This window comes from Myodes glareolus, chromosome 18 (genome assembly GCF_982192425.1).
Source record: "Myodes glareolus chromosome 18, mMyoGla1.1, whole genome shotgun sequence".
Classification (NCBI taxonomy): domain Eukaryota; kingdom Metazoa; phylum Chordata; class Mammalia; order Rodentia; family Cricetidae; genus Myodes; species Myodes glareolus.
In genome coordinates, this window is record NC_142043.1 from 64,417,914 (window position 1) to 64,430,994 (window position 13,081).

A 13,081-nucleotide genomic window follows, 5' to 3' on the forward strand; every position below is an offset into this window, starting at 1 on the left:
CACTTCAATGGGATTTCTGACTGGAATGTTTCCATCTCACTGAAAAAAAATGCCTGCTCCCCTTCAGGAGCCTCGACACTTAGCTAACATAGCTGACCTCTGACCTCTGCTAGGCAGAGACCTTCAGCATTACATTGGCAGCACACCTCAAGTCTAGTCAGAGGCCTGACTCATAAAAACCAGCCTTGTACTGTAACCCTGAGCAGAGGATGCTGGGAAGAGCAGGCGCTTGGGCAACCAGGGCATCTGACTGACAAGGACAAAACCTTCTGAGACTAAAGAGCCAAACCACCAACTACAAACTTCTGACCAGTCAGTTCTTACATAGAGCTCAAAAAAAAAAAAAAAAAGTTTTCCATCGCAAATTTATCCAATGACAGGGCATTGGATAATCTCAGCAAACCTAAAACCATGTTTTTAAACCGCAATCCAGAAGCAGAACATGCAGAATCCCTGTAGGGAAGTTAAAATCACACAGCCCTCATAAAAAGGTTCAGATTGTCGGGCGTTGGTGGCGCACGCCTTTAATCCCAGCACTCGGGAGGCAGAGACAGGTGGATCTTTGTGAGTTCGAGGCCAGCCTGGTCTACAGAACTAGTTCCAGGACAGGCTCCAAAGCTACAGAGAAACCCTGTCTCAAAAAACAAAAAACAAACAAACAAAAAGGTTCAGATTCGGCAGCTTGTGACTTAGGCTTACAAACAGGGAATTACCGGAATCATTGGGGTCCTGGGTTCTTTCAGCAAAATTAAAAATCCTAAAGCATTTATAGAACAGGAAACACACACACACACACACACAAAATTATTTGGTATGATGAGGAAATCTCTCATCCGCAGTCAGACAACCTCAGCACCCTAGGACAGAGTTGGAAGTTTAAGACAGACAGCTCGGGGCTGAGAGAGGGCTTGGCCCTCAGGAGAATCGGCTGCTCTTCCAGAGGACCTGAGTTCAGTTCCCGTGACAGGCGGCTCACCATCACTTATAACTCAGGCTCCAGGGGATCCGATGCCATCACATACATGACACACATGCACCAAGACACATGTATGTAAATAAAAAATAAAGAAATCTTTAAAAACAAAAGGACGTGAAGCTCCTCAGGCCGTCCTTTAATCAAGGGTGGGAGGGATACCCACTGTGGTGTGGTATTTGCTGCCACTGCTCTGACCCAAGAGAGCATTTAGTTCTGCCCTGAACCCCTGAGGCATTCCTAAGTGGGAACTCACAGCTGATTCTGCAGAAAGGGCTGGGGTAAGTGGGGATATCTTAAAACACAGTCCTGTCAAATTAGAAATTTTAGAGTCAAGAAAACTAGAGATTTTGCTCTTAGGTGTTTAAAAAAAAAGTAAAACGAGTCAAATGGTCAAAGTGACATTAGAATACAGAGAGAGAGAGAGAGAGAGAGAGAGAGAGAGAGAGAGAGAGAGAGAGAGAGAGAGAGAGAGAGAGAGAGAGAGAGAGAGAGAGAGAGAAATACTACGTGGCAGGAATGAGAGGTCTCTCTATAGGAAGGCTGGCTTGTAGAGTCAGCTAATGGCTGGCATCCTAAAATTAGGATTTCAAGGATCCCACTATTCCCTAGGTGCTACCAGGAGATCATGGGATCTAAGCTGTTTGTGCCAAACAGTGTGGATTATCCTGGACATCTGGTCTCCCTGAGGGAAGCTGAAGCCTTGCTATCTCCCTAGTAGGAGGTTCCCATGGGGGGATCTATCCACAAGCTCTTGGGACTCAAACATTTTTTAGTGGAATTACCTGGCACATGCTTAACTTGTTTCCCGGTGTATTTAACTTCGTAGATTTGCTCAAATATTGATATAAGCTCTTTCACAGCTTCCTCCACGTGCCTGCTCTTGTGGTTTAGAATTTCGGCCCACTCTTTTGTATACGTCTATTAAACAGACAAATCACCATTAATGTTCAGACACCTTGAAGACAGCACGGAGTTATTATGCCTTTAATCACTACAGCTATGATTAATTCCACCTGAAAGTCACTAGAGGGGCTCAGGGGTAGGGCACTTGCCTAGCATGGTCCTGGGTTCTATCCCCAGAACTGCAAGAAGAGATAGACAGATATGGTCTTATGAGGTAGATATGGTCTTATTGCTGCGGTAAAGACACTGACCCAAACCAACCTGGGGTATGTATTGGCTTACATTTCCCACCTCGATCCATCCCTGAGAGAGGCAGAGCAGGAACTGGAGGCAGGAACTGGAGGCAGGAATTGAAGCTAAGATCATGGAGGAGAGGCTGCTTGTTGGTTCGTTTCCCACGGTTTGATCAGCTTGCTTTCTTATAGAACCCAGAGCCACTAGCTCAGGTGTGGCATCACCCACAGTTTGCTAGACTCTTCCACATCAATCATTAATCAAGAATATGCCCCTACAGGCATGCACAGAGGCTAATCTGATGGAGGCAATTACTCAGTTAAGATTCTGTCTTTCCAGATATAGCTAACCTTGTGTCAAACTAACAAAAACTAACCTGCACAATTTACCCCTTGCCAATTCTGACACACAACTACATCCTTAGTAAACCATAACCTTTCCTGTCTTGTTGGTTCCCAGGGTGTCATGTCGTCAAAACATAGAACACAGTTCAGCTTTTAAAAGTCCCACACTCCTTTTAAAATTCCAACAACTCAAAAGTTCATGTTCACTTTAAAAATTCAAAGTCTCAACCGGGAGGTAGTGGCGCACGCCTTTACCCTTTACCCAGCACTCGAGAGGCAGAGGCAGGTGGATCTCTTCAAGGCCAGCCTAGTCTACAGAGCAAGTTCCAGGACAGGCTCCAAAGCTACAGAGAAACACTGTGTCAAAAAATAAAACAAAACAAAACAAAAAATCCAAAGTCTCTTAACTATGGGCTCCTGTAAAATCAAAATCATCTTACATAATTTCTTCTACTGACATGTTAGAACCAGAAAACAGTAGCAGCTGGATCCTAGCAAAACCAAACCCCAACAGTGTAAATAGCTTAAGGTCTAATATCTGGGGCCCATACATAAAATTCTGTGGGATCAGGCCCATGTTCTGACAGTAATGAAAGACACAAATTCTAATCATCTTGAATTAAGTGGAGTTTGGATATGAAACCCACAGCAGCAGCTGGGGCCAGCGAGACTGTCCCTGTTCTGAGCATCTTCTCTGGTACTCAGAGCTTCCTTACTCTCTCTACAGAGCCTCCCCAGCCCCCACCCCAGCCCCCACCCCATGGCTTCTTGTCTGCTGTGTGCCTGGCTGAGCCCCACCCTGATTTAACCACCAGGGCTCTGGCTCTTACTTCTCCTTCTCTCTTCCCCTGGGAAACAGTTGAACTTTTTTTTTTAAGTAAGTTTTTTTGGTTTCTTGTTTTGTTTTACTTTATTTTTATTCCATGTGCATTGGTGTTTTGTCTGCATATCTGTCTGAGGATGTTGGATATCCTGGAACTGGAGTTACGGACAGTTGTGAGCTGCCATGTGGGTACTTGGAATTGAACCTGGGTCCTCTGGAAGAGCAGCTAGGGCCTTAACTGAGCCAGCTCTCCAGCCCCATAAGCAGCAGAAGTTTACAGTGTACCTGTTCTGGGCTTTTTCCTTTTACACTCTAATAAGATTGCCATGAGCTTCTGTTTGAGACCATCCTCAATTTTATCTTTTATTCACATGACTAAGAATCCCAATCACCCCAGGATCATCAGGTAACCAAGAAGGGACACACCAAATTTTCTAGTAACACTACCACAGCCAAATATATTTATAATCGATGACCCAACAATTTCACTTTCTGATATATACCCACCCAGATCAGTTCTGACATCCGCAAAACCACACATACACGTTCAGGGTATAACCAAATGTTACGAGCTACCCAAATGTCCTCAACAGCCTAGGTAAATTGCAATAAATTTATGCAACAAAATAATATACTGTCAAGAGATGGAAAGAATAAGGTGAGTCGCATCTATGTAATATATCTATATATATATGACATATAAATATATATTTTTTATTTTATATAAAATATATAAAGACCACGCACTGCACTCTACCATTTATACGGAGAGGGGATCAGAAAACAAGAAAGTGAATGCACAGTGGTAGGAATCAAACGGCAGTTACAGGGGGCGGGGGGAAGGAGATGGTCTGCGATGGAGCACAGGGGAACCATTTGGAATACAGAAAGGTCTATGCTGTACAGTTATAAGGTGGAGCATGTGTAGACTTTCACTGTCTGTGTACTAGAGGAATAGAGAGATGGCTCCGTGATCAAGAGACCTGACTGCTCTTGTAGAGGACCCAGGTTCGATTCCCAGCACCTACATGGCAACTCATAACCATCTATAAGTTCAGTCCCAGGTGATCTAACACCCTCTTCTGGCTTCCTCAGGCACCAGGAAAACATGTGGTACACAGACATGCATGTAAGCAAAACACCTACACACATAAAAATTTTTAATTAAAGGAAAGATTTGTGTACTTTTTAGGTACCTGTGTATAAATACAAATCAATAAAAAAAGGAAAATACCACAGACTGAAATGTCATTGGAGGAGGAGGCTAAGGAGGTTAGATCTTACGCTGGGATGACTGGATGCCACTCCCTCTGAAGGAAAGCTACATCGTCAGACACAGTGACAATATGGTTGGGTATGATGGCCAGATATGGAAGCAGGAAGCAACCAGGCCACAGTGTGAAGCTAAGCATAAAGGCCTGACCTAAGAAACAGCTGGGGTACAGGAAAAGAAGTGATCCAAGAAAATCTGGCAAAGCCTAGCTTGGCTTTAAGACCAAACGGACTTGGGTTAATGGTCCGTGGAAAGGTGAGGCGTCCCAGGTTCCTCAGTGGCTTAACAGAAAACACGTGTAACCAAACCATAAGAAAATGGCAGTTAGTCATGGCAGCCCAGGTCCTTAATCCCAGACGGCCAAGAGACAGAGGCAGGGGAATCTCTGTGAGTTCAAGACCAGCCTGGTCTACACAGGGAGTTCCAGAACAGCCATAGCTACAAAGGAAAACCCAGTCAGAAGACAGGGAAGAGGAGGGAAAGGGAGGCGAGAGAGGGGAGGCATGAAGGAAGGTAGATGGATGACTGAGAGGGAGGAGCCATAGAACACTGACAGGGTCCCAAGGGCTCCAGCACTGGTCTAAGGCCATCAGTTTAAAGTCATAGCTAGGTATGACTAGTCATAGCTAGGTACACCATAGCTAGGTATGGCCCTGGGCTGAGCAGCTAGAGTCGCATTAAGTCTTTGATGCTTAGGCTATTTCCCACAAAAACTAGGAGGAAGAAGAAAGGATGGGAAGAGGGAAAAGAGGAAGGAGGAAGCAAAGAAAAAACCGACTTCGGCATGAACACATTTAGACTGTGACTTCACATGTCAGGCCGGTGGCTCGGCACTTTGCTCTAATGAACACGTACCTCGTTGAGGGTCAGCATGTCTTCTACTCTGGCAGCCCCACTGTCCGACAGGGAGATCAGCAGCGTCTTGGCTATCTCCTTCAGAACCGTGTCAATGTGCATCTCACACAGGTCATTGACCTGCGCCCGAGAAGACATGCAAAAAGTAAAAAAATAAACAGCTCTCTTTCCCTCTAGCACGAACCTTGTTGCCCCAAATCTGCACTGCAGGTATAAATCCATTTACAGAACTCAATCTAGACATTTGCAACCTGGGTCAAGCATAATTTCCTGAACAACAAGTTCAGGAAAATGTGGGCAAAGAAACCATGACCTGGGTCTACAGCAGCGTGGGCCGGAGCACCGCTAGTAGACCTGGCCCCCTTTGTTCCCCATCTTGCACAAATGAGCCGTTCATGCCCCTGCTGTCTAACAAAAGACACCAGGGCTCAGAGAAGGGCAGTAAACAGAAGGTCACACCGCTAATAAAGAGCAGAGGATGATCGGCCATGTGTGACTGGCTCCAAAGCCTCTGAGTTTGCTACACCATGATAGCACACAGAGGTGGGCATGTTTTATGCAGCATACACATGAGAAATCAACAGGCCATCGTCCATTAGACTACTGTGTCGTTTACATGTCAGACACATGTAAATGTTAAACTATAGGCAGGACACTCTGCCATCTTCCTATGTTTGTGTGTGCACGCACACACACACACACGCACAAGCAGGGTGTGCACACACGTATTTGTGTGTCTATAAAAAGGCCAGATAGTGATGTCAGGTGTCTTCCTCCATTGCACACCACTTTGATTACTGAGGCTAGATCTCTCCCTCTGAATGTGCCAAATTGGCTAGTCTAGCCAGCCAGCTTGTCCCGAGGGTTCCATCTCTGCCACCCAAGTGCTAGAATTGCAGGTGGACCATCACACTTGGTCAGCTTCTTATGTGGGAGCTGGGGATTTGAACTCATGGCCCTCATGTTTGCACAGCAAGCATGTCATCCCTCCCTGAGCCGTCTCTCCAGCTTCCAAGCATCCTAGTTTAAACTACAGCGTGCAGTTGAAGTTTCACTTGGTCTATTGAGGGCAAGGGAAACTTGGGGATAAACACGAGACAACCCCGAGGAAAATGACTTAAAGAGTAAAATAGAAAACATAACTCTTTTATTTATCTAATGGAGCTCTTTTGGTTAAAAAAAAAAAAAACCTCATACCCTTTTCTATGATGCTCTGCATTTTTAGTTACATGTATGCGTTTCTGCATGGGAACCTGCATGCAAATGCAGGAGGCCACAGAGGTCAGAGGTGTCAGGTCTCTGTGAAGATGAAGTTTCAGGCAGTTGTGCACAGCCAGGCACAGGTCCTGGGAATCGAACCTCAGGCAGGTCCGCAGTAGAGTGGGACTCACTCTTAACCATTGAGCCACCTCTCCAGCCCAAACCATACCTCTGGGTTTGATTTAAAAAGGGACCCCAGATGTGATTAAACCGCTGCTTATATCTCGAGTGTTAGCGTGTGTGACTCTGGAAGATGGCTGCTTTACCTTCTTTAAAAGCTGGTTGAACATATCCAAGACGGACTCCACCTCCTGGAAGAAGCTCTCCAGCATCAACGAGGACCACGTTAGGATGGTGAGCCCTTGCCTCAGCACAGATTCCACCTAGGAAGAGCAAAAAGGTTCCGTTTCCCATCGCTCAGGGGCGTCTCTTCCAGGGGAGCCTCTTCTGCTACTCGGAAATACTGGGTGATGTATTTCCTTAATTAAATTCCCCCACCATTACACCTAATAGAGATGCCTTTTGCCCTCAATCATCTTCGGAGGTCCGGGAAGAAGCCATAAATCCCCACAAAGCACTCACAACTCACATTTACTCGTTTTCCAAAGGTAACAAAACCTAGATGAGAAATCATCCCATGGGTAGAGACGGACAGAGGGAGGGAGGGAAGAAAAGAGAGAGGGAGAGAGAGAGAGGGAGAGAGAGAGAGAGAGAGAGAGAGAGAGAGAGAGAGAGAGAGAAAGCTGTAAAGTTGAAATGAGAAAGACAGATGGTCTAGGCAAGGAGATGTGCTCTGAGATCCATAATCTATAGACCAGGAATCTAATTTTAAATCAGAGAAATCAATATGAGCTGCCAGCGTCACCAACCTTTTTCATTTTCGGGGTCATGAGATTGACAAACACAGAAGGCACTTCCTGGCATAAATCGTCGTAATATTGCAGGAGGCCCTGTACAAAGGCAAAGCGGCAGAGCTTCCTTTAATTCATAGAGAGGCAATGACCACATTTGGGTTCATACCAGAAAGGCTTCGCTGCACCTGAGTTCTCCCCACGGGCCTGCCAGTATGAGAACTGCTCGTTTTAACTTGCACCAGCTGACCATACTCTCTCACGAGCTGTCAATCACAAGGACATTCCCTCTCAACTCAGATGTGCTCATGTCAGCCCTTAGACTCCCTTTTTCTCACGTACGCTGCTTTTCTCTCTTCATTTTGTGAAACTGGATAATTATCGTTTCACGGTATCTGTTAGTATACATTTTTACCTTTTTATTCTTTTTATTATTGCTTGTTTGTTTAAGACAGGGTCTCAAGTAGCCTAGGCTGGCCTTGAACTCCTGAGCCTCCTGTTTCCACCTCCCAGGTGCTGGACTACAGGCATGCTCCCAGCCGCGGCTCCTCATCTTTTGACTCATTAAAACACATTCACACTACTGGGGCAGGAGAGGTGGCTTGTAGTTAAACAAGCTTGCTACTCAAGCTAAGGACCAGAGTTTGCATCCTAGTGCCCAACTTGGTTGGCTCACAAATACCTGTAACACCAGGTTCGAGGATTCCAACACCTCCTTCTGGCCTCTTTGAACACCCATGTTCACAAGTGGCACACACAACACACAGACACAGACAAACATACACACACACACACACACACACACACACCTTTTAAAAACTCTCACTACTAAAGTCATAATTGATTCTTAATATTTTCCTTTTTTAAAGATTTAATTTTTACTTTATGTGATAGGCGTTTTTGTTTGCATTACGACTATAAGCCACGTGCATGCAGTACCCAGAGAGGCCAGAAGAGGGTGCTGGGTCCCAGGACTGGATACAGATGGTTGCTGCTGCAAGAGCAGCAAGTGCTCTTAACCACAGAATCATCACTCCAGCCCCTGCTGCTAAAATCTAAATAAATCCAACAGCTCCACACAACCAGAATAGCCGAGCTGTGACTGTTCTTCTAGAGGACCCACGGTGACCAGTTTGGGCAGGTCCGTAACTTACTGCAGGGTGTGGTGGGCGATGGAGAATGAAGCTGCTTGACTGGGTTTTTTTTTGGTTTTTTTGGGTTTTTTTTTTTTTTTTTTTGCAACTTCAGTTTTAATGACTGGTTTCAGCATTCTTGATTCCCTTACGCCGGGACACTTAGCAAGCAACTTCGGCTTTCATGATGTCACCCAACACTAATGAGATCCCATGAGCTACAAATGGTGGCAGCCTCCTGTTGCCCAAAGCACTTGATGCCAAGCGCACTATCACCGCGGTGCCAATGTTCCTCTGGGGTGGAGGGTACTTTAACAATTATACCCTGGTTTGCTGAGATCTGAAACTCTTTGAAGAAGAGATATAAATCTCTGTGGCACTGGATTAAGACACAGATTTCCCAAACAGGAAAATACAAGAAACAAACTTTAAAAGTAGATTACTGAGCATCACCAACATGTAAAATGCTTTTATTTCAAAGTGCATCACTGGCCAGGCATGGTGGCACATACCCATGATCCCAGCACTTGAGAGTCAGAGGCAGACGGGTTTCTGTGAGTTCAAGACCAGCCTGCTCTACACAGGGACTTTTAGATAAACCAGAGCTATATGTTGAGACCTCATCTAAAAAAGGGGAAAAAAATCATTTGTAAAAGGAAACAACCCACAGAATAGAGGGGGAAAAGTCTAATATCTGATAACATGCTAGTATCTACAAAGACCTATTATCACTCAAATATAAAAAGACACACAACCCAATTTTAAAATGAGCCAAGGGTCTGAACAGGCAACAAAACTTTATGACAGAACTCTATACCTCCCAAACCTACAGAGAGTTAATAAGCTCATGAAAAGATGCAGAGCCTCACTGGTCACCAGGGAAACCTGAATCCAGACCACACGGAAATACTGAGCCAGAATGCCGCAGGTGCAAAGGACAGGTGCTAACAAGTTATGGCAAGGATGGAGCAAACCCAGACTCGCCCTCACTCACTGGAAGGGAGATAAAGTGATGGTGTCACTACGTCACTTCTGAGAAGAGCCTACTTCTTCCAAAGGTTTCATGTGGGCTTAACAAATTAATGAAACCTAGTGACGTCACTCGTGTAGACAGAAGTTCGAGAAAGGAAAAGGCGTTCCTACATCAAACACTGTGTGCAAATATTCACGAAACAGAAACAGACCCAATGCTTATCTGTTGAGTAGCAAGCTTCCCCCAAAATTAAATCCTTTCATCTTGGAGGAAGTATGTTAAGAACAGGTAGTTAGAAAGCTATCCACAAATATTCCAACCTACAGGGAAGCTTGTTCAGCACAGGAAGTAAACAACTCAAAGCCTTCAGGAACTCCCTGAAACAGGTCAGATTCACTAGGTCCTTTCCTCTCCAGGCACACATAAACTATAAGATCGGCTGAGAGGCACACTCAGACAAGACAGGTCACCTGAAAGAGTCAGAGACTTCTCAAACTGCCCAGAAGCCTCTCAGACCCGCCCAACCTTCTGAAAGAACCAGAAACTAATCGAACTGCCTGAAAAATACAGACCAGACTGTAGCACGAATTCTAACTGGTATTAATAATAAAAACTCAGATTCAGATATAGGGGTTAATGCTGAAGATCAGAGAAGCACAAAGGCCACTAGAGAGTTCTTACCTCTACCAATGCTCAGACCGAAGGGGCGATCCTGTCTCCACGAATCCTCAGACTGCTGTCTCTATGAAACCTCAGACTGCAGCTCAGACTGAATCCTTAGACTGCATCCTCAGACTACATCTGAGCTCCTGTCTCCTCCCGCCTTATATTCCTCTCTCCACCCAGCCATATCACTCCAGTCTCCACCTTCCTAGAGCTGGGACTAAAGGCATGTGATCCCAAGTGCTGGGATCAAAGATCTGAGCTGTTTCTCTTTGAGACTAGATCAATCTAGTGGAGCCCAGGGTGGCCCTGAACTCACAGGGTCCTCTGCCACCACTGCCTGGCCTCCATGGCTTAGTTCTGCACTCTGATCTTCAGAAAAGCTTTATTTGTTAGGGCACAAACAAAAATCACTACACCAGACAAGCTACCTGGAAGAGACTGGGACCAACAGAGCTATTTAGAAAAGACACTCTCCAACCTGTTGATCTGCCTGCGGGGTGTGCAATGTGCCCCGGGGGGCTCCAGCTGTCACGATTGGTCACCCATGCTGGGGTGGGTTTTGGTGATGCACCTGTAATTGAGCCATTCTTTTTTGTAACCCCCTCGCCCGTATTCCTGTAAGTCACCACAGTCAGACTCATTGGCTCACCAAGTTAGAGTTTGGTGATATCTTTATTTTAGTCTGTGGTCAGTTGGGGAGCAAGCCTTTGTTCACAGCCCCCCAGGAAGAGTGTCATACAACACCAAGTGACAAGCAGATAGCCAGAGTGTGGTAGAATCGTAGAGCGGAATGAATGTGAAGCCCTGACATACGAAATGATGTAAATTAGCTCAGTTTAGTGAAGGAAGCTACATACACATACGTCCTGTGATTCTGTTTGTAGGAAAAGCCCAATGCGGACTGCTACATAGAGACAATGCCAGTGGGAGTGTCTAGCTGCAGGGTAGGAGGGAGACCGGAGGGAAAGTGGGAAATGAAGGCTTTTGGGGATGATAAAAATATTTCAGAACTAATTGTGATAATAGGATAGCTCTATGGAGACACTAAAACCATTTGATCGTTTATCTTAAATGAATTAACTGTATGGTACAGGAATCATACTTCAATAATGTTGATACTTGAAAACAAAACTGTTTACCCAGGTCTGGTGGAATAGGTCCTAATCTCATCTCATCATTGAGAGGTAGAACCAGGGAGGTCAGGAGTTCACGGTCATTCTCAACTATATAGCAAGTCTGAGGTCGGCTGAGCTTTGAGACTCTGTCTCAAAACAACACAACAAGGAAAAATAAAGGTAACAAAAGAGCCGTGTAGGAAAACTTTTACCTTTGCTGTTTCTCTTATGATTTTATATGTGCCTCCCTATCTTTGTACGCACCACATGCATGTAGGTACCTGGGTAGTCCAGAAGAGGATATTGGGTCCCCAAGAACTGAAGTTGTGGGTGACAGGGAGCACTAAGCCAGTCCTCTGCAAGAACTGCCGGCGCTCTCAGCCTCTGAGCCATCTCTCCGCCCTCTTTTAAAAGGGCTTTAAACCTTTTAAAAGTGCTTTAAACACAGCACTTTTACTAATTCTCTGAGAATTTCAGAGATGGATACAATGTATTTTTTATCGTGTTCATTCCCAACACTTGTCCCTATTTGCTGTTCCTCTTAAAGTTACATATTAACCAATTCTTAATTTGCTATAATTTGTAGCAGCATAAAAGTTTGAAATATTCTCTGATACTCTTTTTATTTCCTTCCAAAAGAGTCAACCAGCCAGCTGGTCCTTATGCCCAAACATGGACTTTAATTAAACCAAGAGATTTGAATGTAAAGACATGTTGAAAAGAACAGATTCTCTGTCATCTTCCCTGCGAGACCCAGGAAGAGTCCTATATTGACTTATTATGTTATTGATGAAAGAAAGTTAATCCTCTCTGTGCCCAAGCAAATAGAATTCTTTCTCTCGTTTAATCATCAGTGGTTCCATTAATGTCTATGTATTCATCTCATAATCCATATTTATTCAGTTCTTTATTCTTGGATTTGTATTCGGTCTTTTGCTATGACTAATGCTGCTGGAAAAATTATCTTTACATTTATATATCTTCCTGCCTCCCCCAAAATATATGCTCACAGATTTCCTAGCTTGCTATTTTCACTTGCTTTTCAAAGAAATCTGACGTAACCTGCTCTGTTTCACATATCTTTGAAGCCATGCACTAAATTTCAATAGATGTTTTATTTACTTATTATTAGTTATGTGTATGGATGTATCTGAGTGTGTGCATGTGTACACAAGTGCAGGTGCCTGCGGACACCAGCAGAGGGTGTCTGATGACCTGGAACTGGAGGTGCAGGCAGTTTCTGAGCCACCCAATGTGCTCCTCTGCAAGAGCAGGATGCACTCTGACACCTGGGCAGCTTCCCCTGCCCAGTGGTTCTCAACCCTCCTAACGCTGCAATGCTTTAATACAGCTCCCCATGCTGTGGTGACCCCCACCCCCAACCATGAAATGATTTTTGTTGCTACTTTATAACTGTAATTTTGCTACTGTTATGAATCTTAATGTAAATATCTGATACATAGGATATCTGATATGCGATCCCCAAAGGGATCATGATCCACAGGTTGAGAACCACTGTTAGCCTTTTGAAAATACTCTTTTTCGTGCCACTTTTGACTGTGACTTTGATTTTGGTTTTGTTTTGTTTCGTTTATTTATTTGAGATGATGTCTTACTGATGTCTTACTATTTGCTCTGGCTGTCCTGAAACTCATTATGTACACCAAGCTGGCCT

The 13,081-nt window shown here is 44.7% G+C and overlaps 1 protein-coding gene across 1 annotated transcript in view; it reads right to left on the reverse strand.

Annotated features, from left to right (window-relative positions):
- Window positions 1-13,081, reverse strand: part of Dnah8 (dynein axonemal heavy chain 8) — a 220,937-nt gene that overhangs the window by 171,374 nt on the left and 36,482 nt on the right. The window contains exons 18-21 of the mRNA XM_087898351.1: window positions 7,538-7,618; window positions 6,935-7,051; window positions 5,409-5,528; window positions 1,759-1,894 (exon numbers count right to left, since the gene is read on the reverse strand). Coding sequence (XP_087754477.1) covers window positions 1,759-1,894; window positions 5,409-5,528; window positions 6,935-7,051; window positions 7,538-7,618 — 454 coding nt within the window. The remainder of the gene's footprint in view (window positions 1-1,758; window positions 1,895-5,408; window positions 5,529-6,934; window positions 7,052-7,537; window positions 7,619-13,081) is intronic.